Genomic DNA, 24,159 nt, shown 5'->3' with positions numbered 1-24,159 from the left:
AACCTGAATTTGACTCTTGAGTCAACCATTCCCTATGAAACCTTGAATGAGTGACTTCACATGTCTGGGCATTTGTTTACATTTATTTAAAAATTAAATAAATGGGATGTCAAATTTCTGAGAAGAGAGTTTACAGCTTTCAAGAAAATTTCAAAGGAATCTATCATGACAATCCCCAAAATTAAGAACTACTGGACAGGGCTTCCCTGGTGGCACAGTGGTTAAGAATCTGCCTGCCAATGCAGGGGACACGGGTTCGAGCCCTGCTCCAGGAAGATCCCACATGCCACGGAGCAACTAAGCCCGTGTACCACAACTACTGAGCTTGCACTCTATAGCCCGCAAGCCACAACTACTGAAGCCCGTGCACCTAGAGCCCATGCTCTGCAACAACAGAAGCCACCGCAATGAGGAGCCCGCACACCACAACAAAGAGTAGCCCCCGCTCGCCGCAACTAGAAAAAGCCTGCACGCAGCAGTGAAGACCCAATGCAGCCAATAAATAAATAAATAATAACTACTGGACAAAATGATCTGGTAAATTCTTTTATCCCTAGCATTTTAAATTCCAAGTCTGGTGTTGTTTCTCAGCTAGTTAACTGCCCATTCATGATTTACTCATCGAGTTTTGGGACCCTCCAAATCATCCTCATCTTCTCTACTAGTTAAACAATAAGCAGAATGATAAATAAAGCTTTTACAAACTTTCTACATGATTTCTCATTCTCTGAAAATCTTTCCTTTTGCTGTAATAAAAGATCTGTCATCTCCAAACCCTTATTTCCAAATTGAGAGTTTACATTGATTAGACTAATTGGATAATTTCTAGGTCTTTACTTGGTATCTCATAGACTTTTTTTCTTTTTTTCCATTTCCTCAATCAATTCACTCTTCTCCTTCAATTTACTTGACATGTTCCTTGCTCCTAAGTGTTTTGGATCCAAGACAGAGATTGAAATGTAAGGTCAGTTTCATAACTTAGAATCATTTTTTCCTTTCAGGAAAAGGAGCACTGACTTGCTTATCCTGTGTGTGGAGTTACCACCTGGTGGGAGGAATCTGCGCCTCTGACTGTCTCGTGGGAGAGTACAGAGCGGGAGAGGTACAGAGCTGGGCGTGGGGTGTCTTCCACCATTTCTACAGAGGGACATGAGCTAGTTTCTGCATGTCATTTTGGGCAAAGTCAAAAGAGTCATAAAATCCCTACACTCACTATAGTTCAGGTTTAATATTTTAAAATCTACCATTGCACTGTGGAATAATGGTGCTACCCACCTGTAGCCTTAATGTCAATCAAAAGAACTGAGAAGACCTGAGATAAATAACGGGGAAGTTATTTAATGAGGACCGCAATATATTGCTCATGACCTTAGAAGTTTCAGGTCTACATAGGAATATTTTGTCAGAAATAAGATATATCTTCTCTCCTCCCCCTCTGCTGGCTAACCTGAAATGTCTGAATAATGTCAGAACTACATAACCAATGTTGGTCTTTCATCTCCTCCACCCCTTCAAATATATTAAGAGAGGTATATTTTGTTTCCTGGCCTAGAAACCATGGATTTTCTGAGTCCACTAACTTCTTGATTGTGTTTCCAAACTTTAGAAACTAAGTAAATCTCTCCATGGTAAAACTCACAAGTCCCAGCATATTCACATATGCTATTCTCTTTAAATTCTGACAAGAGCTCTCATTACACTTTGGAGAAACTGAGAATCCAAGAGGTTAAATACGGTAATTTGATAAAGATCATGCGAATAGTAAGGAACAAAGTTGGGATTAAACACAGGGGTTCTGACTCCTAACCCAGGATTTGATGAGATCTCAGCTGAGAAAGCATCTTATCAGCACCTGAAACTTGCCAAGGTGCTCAACAACGGCAATTTCCATTCCTTCTTTTTCTACTGTACCAGCCTTCCAAAGTGCAGAAGGGAAATAGGAAGGTATCTTCCCTCATCTACGTTTTCAGCACCAGTGAAATGGAGCAACTTGTTGGGAGGGAAGCCACTTTCTCACCTCCAACAATCTTCCCACTGAGATTTCACTGCTTTAGCTAACAGTCACAATTTATATTATTCTGGGGCAGAGACACGAGAACCTAATAATCACAGAGGCAGAGCAGGTCATGTAAATGAGTGAAGAGTGTTGGGTCAAAGAAAACCCCAGTGCAAACTTGACCATAGGTGGCAAGGGCTGGGTATTGTATCAAATAGGAGAGCACACAAAGGGGGCCACCGCCACTCAGCTCTGTCTGTGATGTGGGAGTGGTGAATTCAATGTTGATAAATCTTCCAGTTTTTAAAGAGATACTCAGCACTGATTTACATGTGAAATATCTCAATTTTGAAATGCAGGCAATGAATTCAATTTTTTTTTAACTGAGAAGGCCAGCTGAGTACGGACCAGACAAAACTTGTCCTTGACCCGGTACAGCACATGACTGTCAGTTTGTAACCTGAGCTATTCTAGAAGCTTGTTCTCTCACTATGATTACCGGCAGATCTCAGAGGAAAGGCTCAGCAATGGTTCCATCCAAGTGCAAACAGCTGGTTCTGTCTTTCACCCAGAAGAGTAAAAATGGACCCAGAACAAATCACCTTTCTGCTATCCCCAACCTGCCTCCTTCCCTTATCCATAGGAGAGGGAACCCCCATTTGGGAACTCCGGTGCCTTGTTAATTTCTCCACACTCCAAAGGAATCTGATTGTTCTTAACAGGGGGAGAAATTTAACTGTGAAAAATGCCATGAGAGCTGCATAGAATGCAAAGGACCTGGCACCAGGAACTGCACTGTGTGTCCTGCCAACCTGCTGCTGCACATGGATGACAGCCGCTGCCTGCGCTGCTGCAACACCTCCGATCCCACGGACACCCAGGAGTGCTGTGACTGCCATGACACCACAGGTGAGGGGAGAGGGAGAGCAGCCCGCGGAGCCAGAGGAAGCGCATGTCCTCAGGATGCTGACGGAAACATGGGGGAGAGAGGGATGGGAAGTTTCAGAGGATCAATAGAGCAACCTTTATTTAATGATTCTTTTTTTAATTTATTTTTTAAATTGAAGTAGAGTCGATTTACAATGTTGTGTTAGTTTCTGGTGTACAGCAAAGTGATTCAGTTATGCATAGATATACATATTCTTTTCCATTATGGTTTATTACAGGATACAGCAACCTTTTTATTGAGTGCCTGCTATGTGCCCACTGTACCTGAAACGTTCTGTCCATCATCTCATATAAGTTGATATTATTAATCCCATTTTACAGTTGAGGAGACTCTGGCTCAAAGGTTTGATTAGCATGCCCAAGTCCATACCAATGTTAACAGACTCATCTGGAATCAGAATACGGGTCATTTGGACTCAAAGCCTGCATTCTCTCCACTGCTGTCCTGCCTCCCAGATTCAAGCTCAAGCAGATCTAGAGTTTCATCTTTATAAATTTACTTTATGGGCTTCCCTGGTGGCGCAGTGGTTGAGAGTCCGCCTGCCGATGCAGGGGACACGGGTTTGTGCCCCGGTCCGGGAAGATCCCACATGCCGCGGAGCGGCTGGGCCCGAGAGCCATGGCCGCTGAGCCTGCGCGTCCGGAGCCTGTGCTCCGCAAAAGGGAGAGGCCACAACAGTGAGAGGCCCGCGTACAGCAAAAAATAAATAAATAAAGGAAAAGAGTTGCCTATCAAGGAAGCTGATGCCAATATTATCTTGATTCCATCGAAAAATCATCCTGTGGAAGGCAGCCCAGATCCAGGGCTCCCATTAGAGACTTAAGGCATTTTAGAAATGCACTTTCATTGAAGGCTAAGAGGAAACAAAACCCCTTTTACCAATTCCGAGTCCCCCAAGTGTCTCCCACCCCCAATCCATTCATACGGGTACTTGGTTCTCATTGGCCACAAGCTTAGAAAGATCCCAAATGGAGTGATTTCTTCTAAAAAGAAAAAGATAAATTCTTAAAACCTATTCTCTAGTGTAAAAGGTCATTTCCTTGGAGTTCAGCTGCATCACAGCCTGACAAAAAGAGACATTATATTTATGGGACCCTGTCCATTTGTAAGAAAAGTATATCCCAGACCCATAACTGCTACTAGTCTTTTCTGTTTTATTTTTGATCAGCCTTTTCATCTAACTTTTAAATACCATCTTTCCAAAAACTAATTGTTTCCTTCTTTCAGCTTTCCCACCCCCATGAGCAGCTGGTTTCCCCAGCTCTTCATACACATCCATCTTCAGGGTCTGATTGCCTAATATCCATGCTGTGTCAGCTAAGAATAACAACCTTCATTACATTGATGGCTTTAAATGAAACCAGAAGTGTGTACATGTTGGGTGCAGCGTTTCTGCAAGCCTTTTCCAACTAAGAACTATTTAGTCAGCTCTCCTGGGCTTTCTCTGGCTCTTGAAGATCTACCTGGGGCAACTCTACTGAAGACCAAATACTCTTATTACCTGCTCATTCATTACTAAGACACTCTGATCCTTCAAAGAACCCATATCACAGAGGCTGACTCTGACTCTGCGGACCTAAGACTGGAGAGCAGTAAGACATGATTGCATATGGTACCCTGGTAATTGAAACAACCTCGAAAAGTCTTTTATTGATTCTCCTGCCTCAGGCAGTATTTATCGCAAAGTACCACACACGGGTTGTTTATCCTTCCCTCTGGTGCTTTCATATTTCCTCCAGGGAAAAATTCTGTGCTGATATGTTAATGACAATAGTAGTAATGATGGTGCTGTTACTTTAAGAGATGAAATTCTGCTTGATGGGCAAAATCCCATGAGGATGAAAGTTAGGATAAAATAGAAAACTTGTTTATCACTAGCAAAAAGAGAAAGAAAACACATAGTGGTGATGAATCAGACCTAATTGGCCAATATATTATAAAAGAAAATAATTAACCCTAAAATAATTGGCAACAGTATTCTATCCATTAAGCTAGTGTATATCATGCAGCTAGAATCTCATAAAACATCCTGGGAGCAGACCTAGGTGGTTCAAAAATGTTTATGGAGGGCTTCCCTGGTGGCGCAGTGGTTGGGAGTCCGCCTGCCGATGCAGGGGACACAGGTTCATGCCCCGGTCCGGGAGGATCTCACATGCCGTGGAGCGGCGGGGCCCGTGAGCCATGGCCGCTGGGCCTCCGCGTCCGGAGCCAGTGCTCCGCACCGGGAGAGGCCACAACAGTGAGAGGCCCGCGTACCACAAAAAAATAAATAAATAAAAATAAAAAGGATGTTCTCTTCTGGGAACAGAACATCCTTATTAAAAAAAAAAGTGTTTATGGAAAACATACTGTGTATTTCAACTTGTACATCCAACAAGGCCTGCTAGTTTTTTCTCTGGTTCTTTCATACTCTCTTTCACACTCCCATTTGGTGGGTTAAAGAACAGGAAAAAAAAAAAATTAGGTAACTTACCCAAATTATACCACCTGAATAAGTGAGTAAAAAGTACAAAAAATGGGGGCTTCCCTGGTGGCACAGTGGTTGAGAGTCCGCCTGCCGATGCAGGGGACACGGGTTCGTGCCTCTGTCCGGGAGGGTCCCACGTGCCGCGGAGCGGCTGGGCCCGTGAGCCATGGCCACTGAGCCTGCGCGTCCGGAGCCTGTGCTCCGCAACGGGAGAGACCACAACAGTGAAAGGCCCGCGTACCGCAAAAAAAAAAAAAAAGTACAAAAAATGAGCTCATCACTGAATTATGACACTTTTGGTTACTCCATATTTTCAATGAAGGCATCAAAACAAATGTTGGTGGATGACAGGGGGGCAGAGCTCTCAACTTCAGAAATCTTAGTTATGATAGAAGAAATCCCCTATCACTCAATTTGGTAGTCAGAATTTAAAGATGGTACTTTTCATGCTACCAAATTAGGTCCACAGAATGCCAAGAAGGCAAAAAACCTTTGTCAGTGTTTTGCCCCTAATGTCTCCAGACTGTAGCATGAAGCAAGGATTCCTGGGTTCGAGTTCTGATTGCTCCATAAACAAGTTCTTACCTGTGACAATGTGACAATTCACTTTCTCGCTGTGGGTCTCAGTTTCCTCAACTATCAAACTACAGATTGACCTGTGATTTCTATGACCCCACACAGTGATGAATCAATGGCTTTATAAATAATCTGTTCCTATCTTTGAATTGTGGGATAATCCTGTTGAATCAGGTTTAAAGGTAGCTGGGGAAAAGACTCAGTCTTAGAAAAAGTCAGAGTTGAAACAGAAATAGAGCATTCAGCAATAACTGAAGCCTGGCCCAAGATGGAACATTTTTCTCAGGAAGGAAGTAGAAGAACCGATTTGGTAAGGTTGGACACTTGGTGACTCACCCATGACGTATGGGTATGAGGGGGCTCCCTTTGGATCTCAAACTGACTTTCTCCCTAGAAGAGTTTGTTGGTATCATCTGGGATAGACTGAAACTCTCATGGGAGTAGACACGGAGCAATTCTGTAGAGGGGTGTGTTAAGAAAATCGAAGACAGTGGTTCTACCATTTTAGATTCAAAAGATAAAGGTGAAGCTCTTTACCTCAGAAACTAATTTTCTCCATTCCATTTCTTCTCTGCCACCCTTCCCCTCTGCCCTCTTCCTTTGGGGTCATCTTCCAACAGATGAGTGTATCCTTCGAGCAAGTGAGGTTGAGCCTGCAGGTGAGCGTTCCAGGACAGCCCTGCTCATCACCTCCTCCGTTATGCTGGCGCTTCTGCTCGGGGCAGCTGTGATCATCTGGAGGAAATCTCGGGGCAGAGTCAGGCCCACAGAAAAGGCCGGCTATGCAAAGCTGGCTGACCCTAGCAAGTCTTACTCCTCCTACAAGAGCAGTCATCGCGAGAGCACCAGCTTTGAAGAGGATCAGGTGATTGAGTACAGGGACCGGGAGTATGATGAGGACGATGAGGATGACATTGTCTACATGGGCCAAGATGGCACTGTCTACCGGAAATTTAAGTATGGGCTGCTGGATGACGATGATGAAGATGAACTGGAATACGATGATGAGAGCTACTCCTACCAGCAAACAGAGGTCACCTCCTCCCCCAGCCCATTCTACTCACCGGCAAGCGTGTGAGCATTACAGTGTTGGATTTTATCCCGACACACCAGGGTGACGTGAGGGTGTTTGTGTTTGTCTTTTTAACCACGAGTCCAACTAGAGTATGTAAGAATGCTGAAATATTTTGTTCTTCTTTTGGATGGCTAAATTCAATTAACCATGATAGTTCAACCATAATTGAGAAACAAGGATAAAATACAGAATGATTTTCCTCAAAACAATATGTCAAGACACAAAACACAGGAGGTAAAAAAAAGTGAGATCTGTGCAAACTGTTTTATGTGATTTAAAAAAAAAATGGAAATGAACCTATAGAAATTCTGTTTCTCAGCCGGATTGTGGAGATATCTGCTGCCTTCTTGATTTCTGCTATTTCTGTAAATGATTTTGGGGGATGGGGAGACAAAGGAATTGTTTGTCTTAGGGGATTTTTCTCCCCTTTTAGTTCTCTTTGGGTGGAGATTTGTTCTATAAGGGGCAACTAAGGAAGGTTCTCCTCCTCATGTCATTTTTACCAATTATTCCAGATCACCCCTAAGCAGAAGAGGCCACCTCTCTTGAGACTGGTCATAACCTATTCATAGACATGAGGAAAGACACGGGAAGTAGCATCATAGGCAAGGAATCAGGCCTTTGCAGTCATCCATAGTCATGATGAGTCTAGAGCAAGCTCAGCCAGGAGATAGGCAGGAGCATCCCAGGAGGAAAGAAATCACTAAGTTTCCAAGAATGTCAGCCTTACACCCTCATGATTTTTCTAAGAGCATTTCTGGTTGGAAACATCAGCTAAAACATCAAGTAATAAAAGAAAAATGTCAGTGTTAACCTAATGTAAAAAGAGATAAAATGACAAAAACTTCAGACACTCTTAAAAAAAGACTTTAGCTACTAAATTAAAGAGCTTTTATCAACAGCCCATCACAGAACTGTGGACTCTCCATAGAAAAAGTTAGGATGAAATTCCCAACATCCTGCTCACCAGCTTAATCCGGCTGCTGACCAGCCTTCCAACACTCATCTCTGTGATCTTTGTTTCTAGACATCCTAGGCATCCCTTTTCCCACCCTCCTGTCAAGTACACTCTTGGATTTATGCACCCTGGACAGTTTTTCTGCAGGCAATACAAAGAAGGGCTCTTGCTAAGTGAAATTATATAAGCAGGGTTTTGTGGATTTCCTTGTAAAAACAGAAGTGATAGGCAGTTCTGGGAGTGGACCACCAGAAAGTGACATTTTCAGATAATGCTGATAATCACACACACACACACAAATGTATTGCACACTATGTACCAGGTACCGAGCTAAATCATTCCTTTAAAAACTCACCCCACTTCATACCACTGTAACTTCATGAGGTTGGTACCATTATGACTCTTTTTTATTTTTTTATAGGAAACCCAAGGCTTACAGAATGTTAAATAACTAGCCCAAGGTCACAGAAAGCTAATCAGGATTCAAGAAAAAAGGATGACTCTAGAGTGTGTGTTCTTAATAACTATTCTCCACTGACACAAAGTGCAAAGAGAAGCATCCTAAATCTAATAAAGGCATGTCTATTATTTTATGATATGGCAACTCTATTATCTTTCCTGAATGTGTGCATTTTCTTTTCTTTTTTAAAAAAACATATCACTAAAAAAAAAAAAGCACATATCACTGACACAGGAAATCTTTGTAAAGAAGTCTTCAGTTTACTGAAGTCCTCAGTGTTTCTTTAGGGGAAAGCTCTTAAAACAAAGTTGGCGCATTTTCTCTCGAAAGAGCCAGATAGTAAATACTTTTAGGCTTTGCACAACTATCAACTCTGCCATTGTGGCCTGAATGCAGCCAATCCACAACAAATGGGTGGGCTGTGCTCCAAGAAAACTTTATTTATGGACACTGACATTTGGATTTAAGATAATTTTCACATATCATAAAATATTATCCTTCTTTTGATTTTTTTCCTTCAATCACTTAAAAATGTAAAAACCATTCTTGGCTCAAGGCAGTACAGAAACAGGTGATGGGTCAGATTTGGCCAAGAGACTGTAATTTGCTGACCTTGTCTTAAAAGAAATTCTTAAGAGACCATGTGTATCACACATACATATGATATGCTTCCAAAAATTCTGATCATTTAAAATCACCTCTTCAAAATCTATTTGAAGCCTTTATGGTTCCATTTTCAATTCTTAGAAACAAATAAAAATACATGTAAGATACCCATCTTATCAATGGAAGAATTCCTCATCTTTTGTTGTGTAATTGGAGTGTAGCCTATGGAAATAAGTAATTTTGTTTATACTGTGTTGTTCATCTTCCCTGATAATTCTAAAGCTCTGATAGACTGAGTTTGACATTTCTTTGTGTAGCCTGGAAATCGTTTTCCAAGAAAAATCTGTGTTTATGATACACAGTTAAAGATTAAATGAGGTCAAGATGACCTTGAATACTAAGAAAAATTGTGTTGTTACTCTATGTAATCCTGAAAAGAAGGTTCATGCTGTATATGGGTAGTTTGACATCTTTCCTTCTTTGTTCTTAGTTAGGCCACTTTATTCGCAGACTTCTGAATATTCTGCTAACAACTGCCTAAATAGATAAATATGTGGTTGGAAAACAAAGTCAGTTTTTGGTTTTCTGTTTGCGAACAACTTGGAAATATTGAGAATCCTTGCAGACTGGAAATACACCAAGAGGCTGGGCAGGAGCTTGGAAGGCTCTAGTTCATAGAAAGTAATTTTAAAATTGAAAACTGGGACTTCCCTGGCGGTCCAGTGGTTAAGACTTCGCCTTCCAATGTAGGGGGTGCAGGTTCAATCCCTGGTCAGGGAACTAAGATCCCATATGCCTCAGGGCCAAAAAACCAAAACATAAAGCAGAAGCAATATTGTAACAAATTCAATAAAGACTTTAAAAATAGTCCACATCAAAAAAAAAAATTGAAAATAAAATTAAATCAAGACCAGATAATGCCATAGGGACTTGCTTATTGATGAACTACTTCTGAGCACTTTTTATGTGATTAGTATTATGCTTTATCAAGAATACAAAGCAATAAAAGAATGCTTTCTTTCCCCTCCTTTTTATCTTTCTACCTCCAATGACTAAGCTAGTCATATCAATTACAAACTTTCTTCTTAAAAATCAATCCAATCGTTTATCAGCCCCATCATCACTGGCTCAACAGGGCTATTAGTCTCTCTCATCTGGATCTTTACTACTTCCTCCTGACTCATTGCTAAGCTTCTGTCTCTTTCTCCCAATTTATCTACCCTGCTATCATAGGTCATTTCTAAGGTCTATCGTATCATCACATTCGGGGCTCCCCGTCACCTACATTGATTACAACATTCAAAATTTTGCAAGATATGGCCACTGCCTTTGTCTCCAATCTTACTATGCACCAATTCCTGACCCCTCCTCATTTCCCAGCTTCTCTACTTATACTCAACAGTACTGAATTGCTTCTAAGTTCTCCAGGATAATATCTTGTTATCTCATGTCCTTTGGCACACATTGTTCACTCGCCTTGGAATATTTTCCCCTACGGCCAACTTGACCTGGAAAATTGCTTACCATTCTTTAAAATCATGTTCCCTCATAACCTCTCCTGGGAGGTCTTCCCTGACCTTGAAGAAGGTTAATCACTTTCTCACCTCTCTGCTACCTAGATACTATGCGTGTATAGCTTTTCATATCACACTGTTGTCACTGTTTGATTATACATCTATTTCCACTAAGAGACTGGGTACTTCTTGAGGCAGCTACCATTTCCTTTCCAGAACCTACCACAGTGCCCAGCACTAGGTAAATAATCAAGAAATATTGATGGAATTGAATGTTAAGAAGACAAGATTCACCAATATGAAGTAATTAGACAATGATACAGACCATACGTTGTATTATGCAGTCCATTCCTATTTGGTCTTGAATATAAATGATAAGGGGGTGGGGTGCAGGTGATGGTGTCAGTTAAATATGAGAAGTATGAGATAACCACAAATTAGAGCATGTTAGGGGTGGCTTCATGGGAAAAGGACTCATGCTTGGACTTGATTTTAAAAAGAAAAGAGGATGTAGAAGGTATCCCTCAAGGAAGCTGCTGGAGTTAACAAGTTGTTAACTTGATAATTGTAATAATATTAACTCACTAAGTGTGTATTAAGAATTTTCCACATTCCAGGCACTGTTTTGGAAACAACAGTGAGTGGAATCAATCGGATCTTGGGCCTTAAGGAACTTGCAGTCTAGTTGGGGAGAAAAAAATAATGACAACACAACTACCATTTTTGATGCCTTCTACTTGCCAGCCACAGTCTTAGGCCCTTTTCTCATATGACGTCATTTAATCCTTACTACACAAATGCAGAATAGGACTGTGATCCCTCTTTACAAATGAGGAAACGGAGGCTCGGGGAGGACACTCAAAGTGCCATCAGTCAGGGTGTGAGTGGTCCAACTGGGATGTGAATCTAGGACTTCAGTCCATCTTCCTTCTGCTCTACCACCCTGCTTCTAAGCTAAAAAAAAGAACCTGGCCTTTGTCAGTAATCCCTGGATCTCATGTGGGGATTCGTTTTAGCGGTATGGAATTTGCTATAATGAATCATCAGAAGGTGATGCCACGGAAGTACCTATGGGATCCTGCAGTTCGGGTGCATAATCTCACCTAGAGGCATAGTGTTGAGGGGCAATGAGGAAAGAAAGAATTTTAGGTAATTGTGCACATTAACTGTAGATAAGCCAACCTATTAAAAAGTATTCATGAGAAAATAAAGTTTAAAAAGATAAAAAGTATGCATGAGATTCTACCATATAAAAGAAAAAAATTTTAAGAAGAATTTCCAAATGTGGAATCAGAAGTAGCATCAAGATGGGATAGAAGACTGCTATTTAGAAAAACTGAAGACACAGACTTTAGGTGCTTCATACATACATTTAACATTGGAATAGAGCTTTCAAGATCTGTTCAGAGTTAAGGAGGTCTACTTCAGAGCTTGTGAAAAAAGAAACTGCTCAGTGTACTACCCAACTGCAGAATTAAGTTCAGATGCCCTCAGAGTAGCCTGCATTTTACACTGAAATGTAAGAACTGTAAATAGATTGTGTTTCAAAAAGAAATATATGAATTCTATCAATGCATGCTTGGCACAGACTTTAGATGTAACTGATCACCACACATCAACAATATCTGATAATGAATAAATGAGATCAGAATTTGAAGATGTCTTTAGGGTTTCACTTTTAAAACCACCTATGTCTACCTTGCACTGCTCTCAAACATAGGCAAAAAAAAAAAAGTCATAAAGTGAAGAAAGATATGAGGAATGAAGTCTGTTTATTCACTTCTGTGGCCCTAGTGATCAACACACTACATGGTACAAAGGCCATTCATTTATTTACAGGAACGAAAATCACTGCATGTGGGTGTCTTCTGAGCTAAGAGTAGAAGTCAGAACTAGGTCCCGTGGTCACATTTAGCTGTAAGGCAGGCTTGAAAACAAGTATTTGGTAAAAGGATATGAGATTATCATGAAGGGTTTCGCACAATCATGACTAATCTTCTGGGGCTTTGCCACCCAGAATAAAAGGTTTCCCTCATCCAGAAAGAGGAGGGTAGGACAGGATAGCTGTTAGATAGCCTGACGGAAAGGCCTCTCACTCTAAGAAAGTGTTCATTGATAAGAACTGATCCTAGGCTTCAAGGGAAGTGATATAAGCCTTATTAAACTATTAAATGAAAAAAATATGTTTGTAAAACAGAGAATTATAACTAATACAACAGCAGAGCCAGACTGAGGTCAGGAGGATTACCGTCCCTCTAAGTTATTGTTTTCAGTGAAGGCACTTTGGTGGCTACGAGTGTGATTCTGGACCTGATAAGCTGACCCTTGAACAATATGCGTTTGAATTGCACAGGTCCACTTACAAGCAGGTATTTTTCAATAGTAAATACTACACTACTACCTGATTGGTTGAACCCCCGGATGCGGAGGAACCACAGATCCGGAGGGCCAACTATAAACTGTATCCAGATTAACCCTCAGTGTTATTTAGGGGTCAACTGTCAATTCTGCTGTATCCTTTAGGCTGCTTTTAGTTATAAATCATAGAAAAGTCAACCCAAACTGGCTTAAATACAAAAGGAATTTATCAGCTCACCTAATCAAAAAGTCTAGGGCTAGGGGATGAAATCAGGTATTGCTGGAAATGGGGCTCAAACCATGGCATCACGTATGGCTTTCTCTCCATCTCTTGCCTGTCTTTTGCTATAATGGCTCCATCCTCCCTGGAGATCTCCCTCACATTGACAGGATGATGGCATGCGGTGCCAGACTTAGAATTCTCATGGGTCCACATCCAGTAGGAAAAAGGCCCTACCTCTGACCCACATCTCAGAAAACACTTACGTGGTATCTCATTGGCTCAGAAAATACATTTGCCTGTTTCAGGTGTAAATGCTCCCACTGTGGCCAATTTCAAGCTTCAAATGTGATGTCAATTAACGTGCAGTTGGAAGAAATGTAAAGGGAACCGTTACATAGTATTTCTATCACACAGATACATTAGACCATCAATAACCTCAAGGACACAGCTAATATTAAAACGTAAAACGCAAAATCAGTTTTGCTTGTTACCTGTGTTTTTAATATAACTTCTTTAGTAGAAAGTCTTATAACCTAATTTTTAAATAACAGCTGTGTCTAACAACTGTTTCACAAGATTCCTGACAAATTAACAGCTGGGTTTCATAAGCTGGGACAAGCCAACTTCAACATACCACCCTTCCACTCTTTTTTAGGTAGAAGCTTTTCCTCTGTGATTGTTTTCTTTCTCTCAATAACAAATATACAGAATTTCCTGTCTTTTATTTTCCACAAGTTCCCCCACTCCAATGCTCTCAGAAGACAACAAAATAATAATAATAATAAAACTATTGTTATTATGCTCATTTCCACCAGCAATCAAAGAAAAACAAATTTAATCAATAATGTCTTAGCGGGCTTCCCTGGTGGCACAGTGGTTAAAATCCACCTGCCAATGCAGGGGACACGGGTTCGAGCCCTGGTCCGGGAAGATCCCACATGCCGTGGAGCAACTAAGCCCACGCACCACAACTACTGAGCCTGCACTCTAGAGCCCGCGAACCACAACTACTGAAGCCCGCGTGCCTGGAGCCCGTGCTCCGCAACAAGAGAAGCCACCGCAATGAGAAGCCCGAGCACCGCAATGGAGAGTAGCCCCCACTCGCCACAACTAGAGAAAGCCCGCACGCAACAACAAAGTCCCAGTGCAGCCAAAAATAAATAAATTAAATAATAATAATAATGTCTTAGCACACTAAGACATTAAAAACACTAAGACTCTTAATTATAGTACACAGTTCTGGAGTTGTACCTACTGACCCCTGTAGTGACATGGACAATTTCATGTATTACTTGGTATAGGGTAAGCGAATGTAATCATTTTTTATTACTGCATAACAAACTGCTACCAATTTAGCATCTTAAATAGCATCCATTTATTACCTCATAATTTTATAAGTCAGAGGTCCAGGTAGGCTTGACTGGGTTCTCTGCTTAGGGTCTAACACGGTCAAAATCAAGGTGTCAACCAGGCTGGCTCTTACCTGGAGGCTCTGGAAAAGAATTGTTTTCCCAGGTATTCAGGTTGCTGACAGAATCCAGTTTCGCGTGGCTGTAGCACTGAGGTTCCCGCTTTCTTTTCTGGGTGTTAAGTCTGGGGCCACTCAGCTCCTAGAGGCCACTCTCTGGTAGTGTGCATGCCCTCCCCCAGCACCCTCCTTCAAAGTCAACATCCTGTGCATTGAATCCTTCTCACGCTCTGAATCTTTCTGATGGTCCCTCTTGCTACCAGCTGGAGAAAACTTTGCATTTCAAAGGCTCCTGTGATTGGTGTGATTCCATTAGGCCCACCTGGAGAATCTCCCTTTGGCTATAGTGTAACAATCACAGGCATGATATCTCATCATATTCAAGGGGATTAGAGTGAGAAACCTTGAGGGGTTATTTTAGGATACTATAACCAATAAAACTCTTTTGGAAATCAGTTTAGCAAAATATGTCGAGTTGTTTCAATGTGTGTTCTAGCTGAATTCACCAGTTCCTTGCTAGGAAATCTTATAAACAGAACCAAAGCATTAAAAAAAATCATTGCTGTTTATAATTTAAAACTACAACACTCTAAAAGTAAGTTTACAAAGACTGTACAAAATACGCTACAATAGTTACATATAATAAGATATAAAAGTTTATGTATACTACCATTTCATGTGTACTTCTGAAATTAAAAATCTATGTGGATTATGCAAGCCGAACTGTAAAAAGAAAAGATAAACAACATTATCTGCCCCCGAAGAGCTTAATACTGAGGTGGAAAAACAAATATGTGTACAAATAACTACAAAATGAGGGAGAATGCAAGCAGTGCAATAATTTGGAAGGAAAAAAACCAATAAAACCATTGGAACACAGAGACCGTTAGACAAAACAAATCGATGCATCTACATACCTTTTGGGGGAGAAATGTTGAGGGAGAGATTTAGGAGAATAAAAGGATCTGCAGAGCTCAGTAACAGTGGACAGTAAGTATCTCGACTTTCCTATGGCCTGTAAAACGACAAGCACTTTTCACATAAACTTGAAATCACAGGTCAACTTCAGCTGTAAGTAATAAAGAATATTAGTCCTCCAGCCAACCTGGGCCCCCTGAAGTTAGTAGAGGGAAAGAAAACGTATAGCAAGCAGCCGATGTCTTGGGTGGACCCTACCTTCTCTCCCTGCATCGTTTCCCCCTTCCTGTGTTCTTGTTTCTCAAGTCACCAATGAACCTAAGAAATGGGAAAGCTCCACAAACGTCAAAAGACATTGGCTCAAGTGCCAGGTTGACAAACTATGGCCTCACTTCAGTTTCAATAGTTACATCTCATTCTGTCCATTCACAAACTATCCCTAAGTATAAAGCTCTTTTTTAAAAAAAAATCTTGCTGGGTGATGCCCTGATTAGATTCACCATTCCTGTATTCAGTTTTATAAAGATGGTTTGGCATGACAGAAATATCATGAATTTAAGGGTTAAAGATTCCTGAGATGAAATTTCAGTCCTGACCCTTTCTTGTGTGGAATCTTCGGCAAGTTTACTAAACTCCTCTGATTCTCTACTATGTGTAGGAAACTTGAACTCCAGACCTCCCAAGGTTGCTATGAGAACAAAAGAGATCACTTACGCAATGCGCTGGGTATAAAGAAGGGGCTCTAAAGACGGTAGCTACCCGTACCCCCACCCCCTCCCACCACTTCCTCCCATATTGTTTCAGCAGCAGTGAAAGCTTCTTAATAGTCTTCCCGCCCATGAACCTGTATCTTGAAAGGATCTGTGAAGTAAGACTGTGATGGAGAGAAAAGTAGACTTCTCACCCTTTACACTTAATCTGGACGCAAAGACACACCCACTCAGCACTTGTTAACAAGGCTTCTTCTCATCAAAGCAAATACGTTTGAATGAGTAGCTTTAAGTAACTAGATCATTAAACTGGCTTTTCTTACTTGATTTCTCAACAGATAGAGAAAAACAGAAGATTGTTTTTTCAGAAACCTGAACAGTGATTTCCTCCAAAACCAGGAGAAAATAAAACTCATTCTTCACTGAAGTGATATGTTTTGGTTAAAAGGCTATATATTCCATAACTGACCAAGTGCTTGACCTCTAAGGAAAACTGTTTTTCTCCCAACAGCTTTCCACTCTCTAAAAAGCAACTACAGTCCCCCCCCCAAGCAGAAGTTTCTTAATAGAAATCCTATTTATACCTTGACTGTCCAAAAGAATCCGTGCTTCTAAAATAAAGCCCCCCTCTCTTCCCAAGTCTTGAAAAACTCAAATGTTAAGGCTTTGGCTCCGAAGCTACGGGGGATCTTAGTAGTGTGATGAGAACGTCAGAAAAGGAAGGATGACAGCAACCCAGTCCTTCTCTAGGTCCCTTTCACTTTGAAGCCATATACAAAAACCCTTAGGATACAGGATTGGAACATGGCCTGAGAAGAGAGTCAGGAAAGCGGGCCCATCTGAACTGTCGATGTGAAAACTCAGGGAGGCCCCCTTTGCCTCCTTTGGCCTTAAATGGCTGAGCTGAGGACTATGATATAGGTGTCGTGCTTCTGAACTCAACCAAGCAGCAGCAGCCTGGATTTCAGACGTCAGATTGGAAAGCGAGCTGTGAAACAGGACAGGCAGAGGCAGGAAATCAGCAAGTCAAACAACTAGGTGGAAGCAAGTAAAAACCACAGTCTGGGTGCTGCAAGACTGCCAAAAGATGGTACTTGGTCTGGGTTCCAGACAGTCTCAGGCCGGCAGCCTTAGAAAGGTGGCTTGAGCAGTGTTTTCAGTATTGATCTGTTCCTGGAACAAAGGAACACAGAAACCTAATCCAGTTGCTAATCAAGAAGTGACTGGGCAAAGATAGAATCCTCGACAAGGGAGTTTTGAGCCGGACTTTGTGATACTTATCCCTGGGCTATAAAGGGATCGCGAGGGATCTTCGTGACCCTTGCTCCAGGATTACCCAAGAACAATGTCTCTTCTCTCTCCCTCTCTCTTGGCCTGGGATTGGAATTTTTATTCCCCATGATCCCTTTGGCCAAACTCCATGCTGAGTCCTTTACTGCCTTTGTAACTTCCTTTGCAGCACAGCTGTATAACATCTGGATAATTTCTCTGTCCTGTTTTTCTGTTGATTTTCACTTTTAAGGAGCTGTTTGCTGTTTGCCTGTCAAATCAATTTCATCCCTTGTAGGTGGATTCCTGTTGGCCTTAACTAGACTTGCCTCCTAACAGTTGCTTGTGAGGATTAAAGGAGATAATGCATGTGAAAAGTCTGTGGTAAAGCCTAAGGTGTTACACCAATGTTATTTCCCCGTTCACCTGTAGTCCATCCTAAGAAGGCATGCCACTTATACTGTGGAAACTGGGAGAAAGCAAACAATATTCTCAGGCCAACCATCTGGGTGTGGTTTCTCAGAAAACTAATTGGGTCAGTCAGAGGCAGCTACATAATTTGTAGAGTCCAGCATAAAAATTACAAAAGAATTTCAAGATGGTGGCAGCAGAGCATTGAAACTTAGCCTGGGGCCCTTCTAAGAATCAGGTCCTGTGCGACGGCCCAGAGAGCACAGCCATGAAGCTAAACATGACTTCAGTATATTCAGAACAACGTGAGGCTTGCAAAATGCATCCTCTACTGCATCTGCCTCCAGCCGCAAATGAGTCAAAGAATTTAGATACAAAAGGTGGTAGGTAGCTTTGGGGAAAAGGGATAAGAAGCTCTTTAAGATCTACAAAACATGTGGATATAAGGAAAACACTGAAGAAGATGTCAAGATATGGAAGAGGAAGAATTTCTTTTCAGAATAAAAAGCTTAGGGACTTCCCTGGTAGTCCAGTGGTTAAGACTCCAGGCTTCTAATGCAGGGGGTGCGAGTTTGACCCCTGGTCGGGGAATTAAGATCCCACAAGCCACGGGTGGTGTATCCAAAAAAAAAAAAAAAAAAGAAGAAGAAAAGAAAAGAATAAAAAGCTTAACTGAGACAACTGGTCTTCAAGTCAGGATATCTTCGTTTCCATCTAAGCTCTCTGAGACACTCGCCAAGTCGCTGGAGATGATGTCAGGGGCTGTGCTTTGTATGTTGTAAACTTGTAAATTGCACAACAATTAAAGCATAAACTTTACTGTTGCCATTTTTAAGGGTAGTTCTTAACCTTTTTAGAAAAGACACACACACATTCTGATTGGGTCCCCATCCTATGTGCGGCTGTACACGCCCTCCAAGGCAACAGGTGGGGAGGGCTTTAAGTTCTCCCAAATCAGCCTCTCTTTTTTTCCCTTCTCTAGTTTCCACTGCCTCTGGGCTAAAAAGGAAAACAAACCACCCTGTCAATTTGTTAATTTTATGTGTAACCTGTGCGGCTGCCTTTGCCCTGCTCTAAAGGGCAGAAGGGGCGGGAAGAAGGGCTGGACATATTCACCCAGCCTGACCTTCCTTGGGTTGTGACATCAGAGCTCTGTTTACATGGCTGAAGGACTGGGAGTTTTGGAATGGAGGGAGGGGACCACATGGATGATTCAGGAGGCTACACCACCCCCCTGCTCTTATTTTCCTGCTGGCTTGTCAGCTGCTCTGAGCGGCTAAAGAGAGATGAAATCTGCAAAGTTCTTCTCTGTCATTTGGCGCCATCTGTTTCCTTTCTTATTCCTTTCCTGAAAACTTGTTTTCAACAAACACAATAAAACAGACAACAGAGGATATCTACAAGAACAAATTCATCTTTCCTCAAGTGTAGATTTGCGGCATCTGCAGAAAGGTCTCCTGTGCTGCTGTTCTCTCCTCCACATCTTGAAGGTACTGGAAAAAAATGAAGGGACGTGATGCTCTCTTATTTACTGCATCTGGGTGAGGTAGACAGTTCATGATTCCTGACATAGAAATGTGTTCAACACATATTTACTATGGACAGAAAATATACCAGGTACCTCATGGGGCTGATGGAGATCAAGTCAAATAAATTGGAAGTTCTTTGGGAGACTATTTGTTCCTCAAATGTTATCTTATTCTACTTTGTATCCTTAACGCACTACAGAGGGCTAAAACACAGTAATTGCTCCATAAATATCTGTGGAACGCCTCTTTGCCTATAGAAACGGTTGTCTTCAGCTGAACAACACTAGACTCTCTGCATCTGGGAAAGTTTGCTGTGTCCTTACAGTTACAATGTTATCTTTGGCCAGGGCATGAAATAACCACTTTACAGCAATAATTAGCATTTATCAAGTATCAATACATACCGTTTCTCAAATACTATGAGAACCACTTCGCATGGATCAACTTATTTAATCCTTTTAACGACCCGATAACTATTATGATCCTTGTTTTACGGGTAAGACTCTAAGCCACAGAAAAGTATAAAATAACTTGCCCAAATCTGCATAGAAACTGACTCCACAGACCTTGTTTCTAATCTCCCAAACTACAGCTGCTTAATCCTTCCAGAACCAAGCAGAAGAAGAGCAAATTAAAACAGGGGATTTCGAACTTCTTTTGACTGTGATCCACAATTAAAAATAAAAAGTTTATACCAACACCTCTATAAAACTAAAGGAAAAGTTTCATTACATTTTTTCCATCATATTCTAATTTAGTATTTTTTTTTGAAGCTTACTATCATCCATTAATTTGATTTCGTAATGCATAGCTTAAAAAACTCTGGGTTAGGGCTTCCCTGGTGGCGCAGTGGTTGAGAGTCCACCTGCCGATGCAGGGGACATGAGTTCGTGCCCCGGTCTGGGAAGATCCCACATGCTGCGGAGCCACTGGGTCCATGAGCCATGGTCGCTGAGCCTGCACGTCCGGAGCCTGTGCTCCGTGGTGGGAGAGGCCACAACAATGAGAGGCCCGCGTACCGCAAAAAAAAAAAAACACTCCAGCTAGTAGAGGCAAGAGTCAAGCAAAGGGTAAGCTGCCATGTCCTGCAAAAGCTGCTAATTGGTGGCCCTGGGGATTGTCCTCACTCACTACGCCACCATCCATAGCTCCCAGGGTCCCATATACACAACTCCTCCAGGGCTGGGAGGCTAAGCCTGAGTCTACTAAGATTGCTTCCCTCCTGTAACGGGTGAAGACCTGGATTCCACACTCAGCTCTGAAATTTTCTGCCAACACAGTTCAAGTCAGTCTGAGTTTACCTTTGACTTTCGGTTTCTTCATCTGAAGTGTAGTTACAATAACATCTAGCAGGCTGTCTCAGACTTCTTGTGAGGAGCAATGAAGTGATGTGAATAAAGGCAAATTGAATCTCCTACTGGTACGACCACTAAAATTTACCACTGGGAAGTATTCAATAGATGAAATGGAGAGAACGTCATCACTCCCATCTTGAATCTCTATAGTGAAACATGGGGACATACTCTTCTTTTGAATGTGTTCAATGTGTACCTAGTTATCTGTACTTGATTTTTAATACTGTATTCTTACAAAGAACATGATCTCCTTCGTGTAGTTAAGCTGTTTTGGTGATATTTCATATTAGCTATTCCTTTGCAAGACTGTCTAAAAAGGAATGAAGAAAATAAACTTTCAAAAGGGGCAGAGAATCCAAGATAACACTTCCTTCCGTCCTCTAAATCTTCAGAAAAGTACCCAAACTAAATCAGTAGGAAACAGCAGAGAACAGGTCTAGCTGGTCAGGCGAAGAGCCAGGGAAAATCCTGCTTTTGAAATATGGTAGAAATACGGTTTGTCAGGTCCAGGAGATAGATTTGCAAACAAAACAAAACACTTCATTTGACAGAAATACAGTCATGGATGGGGAGCCTTTAATTCATTTGAAATACAAGCAAATCTGTAAGCAAAACAACTCCCTGGGCAACAGTAGAAAATATTTTGAAGGCTCAGAGAGGCCTAAAAGGACCCTGAGATTAACCTGGAATTCCTATGAGTGACTCATAAATAGTTAGAAGCAGGTATTTGTTTACATGGAGCCAAGCAGAACCCACAACCCAGAATCCTCTCGAAGCCCCAGAGAGAGTGACTCTTCTAGGATTTATATCCATCTGCTTCCAGAAAAGTGCTTGCAGTGCGTCTTTTATGTATACAAATGAAATTGTTGACATGGAAATAGAGGACGTGAACCCTGAGGGAGGAGGACGTAAGTAGGTTGACCAATCCAAGCCGAAGTTTAAGTATTTCTTAGCAATGGAGGCCTTTAATCAAACGTAGTCTTCACCAGACAGTTAAGAGTGCTGCCTTAAAGTAAGGAGGGTGGGAAGGGGCAGAGGTCCCCTTGCCTGCCCATTGCCCATGGTACTTCTATGAGGCTCTACAGCAGTTTGGAGAACATTTTGAAAATCGGGGTTCTAGGTGATTATAGCTACTGTGATTGAACATTAGCCCTGAGCTTCCAGCAGATCAAGATAAAGAGGAAGATACTACGGATCACTTTTTCTTCCTTCAGTAAAAGAAAACCAAAGGTTCTATCAGTCTCTCTGGAACATTCTAACTTAACATAAGGAATGCTTTTTGGAGTGGCTGAAGGAGTGGATGGATGGCATATACTCAGAAGATCATAATTTCCTTCAGAATTAGGTAACGGTAGTGGATATTTGTCTTCTTTTTTTTTAATGCCCAGTTTTGGAACCCCTTCCTTATGTTTAGGGAATTGATTTCCCACTGCATGAACTTTGATAGAAAAGCTTCTCTCAAAGACGCTGAAATAGCCAGGTACTCAGTATTCCAGCCCCTCTTGCAGCTAACACATGGGCCTGTGACCGAAGCTTGGCCAATCAGATGCTAATCGTATAAAGATTCGTTTCCAGGGCAACAGGGCCAGCCAGCAGTGTGGAGGACATGGTTCTGCTGGCGTTTGATGGGAATCTGGGGCCTCCCTACTCAGCAGCAGTGGCACTGCCCTTGATCAACTAGCTCTGTACAGTCATTCTGGCTCTGGTTCGAGGTCCCCTTTGCTCAGAGTTCCCCTTTTCTCACCCAGTTTCCAGCTTTCCCATCTATCCCCTGAGCAACCCATCATTCTTCCAGTAAATTCCTTTCTAGCCTAAATCAGCCAGAATCCATTTGTTACTTGCAAACAGATTCCCAGCTGAAATGGTAACTATGAGGCTTAGGTCTGCTGTGGGAAATACAAAAGATGATACAGTGCAGTTGTGTTCAACTTAAGAAAATTCAGCTATATAGGCTCGTTGGACAAGAGCATGAGAGAGAAAAGTAAGGTTCTTTTATTTGCTCAGTTATCCTTGCTTGTTCAAACTCAACCAAGGCCCCTACTATCCCAGAATAAGGAGGCCATGGCCAAAATGCAAAGAGACACAGAAGAATTAAATCTTAGGTTTGAGTTACAAAAGACCCAGGTTTTAGCAATTTAAAGATAAGAAGTTTTCTGGGATTTCCCTGGCAGTCCAGTGGTTAAGACCTTGTGCTTCCACTGCAGGGGGCATGGGTTGGATCCCTGGTAGGGGAACTAAGATCCCACATGGCACACAGCCCAAAAAAAAAAAAGTTTCATGGGTCTTTTTGACTTCTCTATATGCCTTCTGGCCATGCTTGCTGACTTTACAACCTAACCCCTTCCTAAGATGAGGCTCCACTATACACAGCAGTAGTGAGCACTCAAGACTCTCAACTATACAGGCACTGGCAACCACTCCTTTCCTACATAACCCCTCAGCAGCTCTGCTCATCCCATTGTCCAGGGTAACCCAGGGAACTAGTGTTGGTTTACAGCATTGACCTTAAGAAATTCTATTAAGACCAATACCCTGGAGGCATTTCATATCTAGCTCCAAAGAGAAATATTACAAACATTTTATAGATGATGCCTTTGTATCTTCTTCACTCCAAGTTCAACTGCTCACACCTGTTTCCATTAGAGAGAGAGGAAAGAGGAGACGAGGGGGGAAGATGGGGGTGGGGGGAGCATGAAAGAGAGGGAAAGGGAGAAGAGGAGAGGGAAGGAAGAGATCACCTACTTTATTTCACATCAGGGTTCCTGTCTTAGTCTGTTCAGGCTGCTATAAAAAAAAAAATACCATAGATTGCATGACTTAGAAACAACAAAAATTTATTTCTCACAGTTCTGGAGGCTGGAAGTCTGAGATCACAGAGTCAGCATGGTCCAGTTCTGTTGAGGGCCCTCTTCCAGGTTGCAAGACTGCCAACTTTTCATTATACCCTCAAGTAGTGGAAAGAAAGTGAGAGAGCTTGCTGGGGTGGTGGTGGTGTCCTTTTATAAGGCCACTAATCCCATTAATGAGGGCTCCACCCTCATGACCTAATTACCTACCAAAGGCTCCACCTGCTAATATATTGGGTGTTAGGACTTCAACATATCAATTTGGGGGGGACAAAAAATTTAGTTCCTATCCAGGGTTGGCATCTTGTGATCACCTACTCCTCACAACTAGAAGAGTAAACATTTAAAATTCACCTGGGCACTCCAGATTTGAAGATACCAATACCACTTTAAACCCATAACGATCTTCCTTCAGTGTTAACACCTGTGCTTCAAAATTGTGTGCACATGAGTTACATAAAACCTGCATAG

At 41.8% G+C, this 24,159-nt stretch overlaps 1 protein-coding gene across 3 annotated transcripts in view; it reads left to right on the top strand.

The window, feature by feature from the left end:
• PCSK5 (proprotein convertase subtilisin/kexin type 5) overlaps window positions 1–7,288 on the top strand; it is a 452,417-nt gene extending 445,129 nt beyond the window's left edge. For all 3 annotated transcript variants that reach the window (XM_082843248.1, XM_082843247.1, XM_082843246.1), the window contains 3 exons: window positions 1,002–1,102; window positions 2,719–2,905; window positions 6,609–7,288. In XM_082843248.1, the coding sequence (XP_082699374.1) occupies window positions 1,002–1,102; window positions 2,719–2,905; window positions 6,609–7,066 (746 nt within the window). In that variant the 3' untranslated portion in view covers window positions 7,067–7,288. The remainder of the gene's footprint in view (window positions 1–1,001; window positions 1,103–2,718; window positions 2,906–6,608) is intronic.
• Window positions 7,289–24,159: the final 16,871 nt, after the last annotated feature.

The sequence above is a fragment of the Leucopleurus acutus genome (genome assembly GCF_964270905.1).
Source record: "Leucopleurus acutus genome assembly, chromosome: 7".
Lineage (NCBI taxonomy): Eukaryota > Metazoa > Chordata > Mammalia > Artiodactyla > Delphinidae > Leucopleurus > Leucopleurus acutus.
Note: the sequence above shows the minus strand (reverse complement) of the source record. Positions and strands in the feature narration are given on the sequence as shown.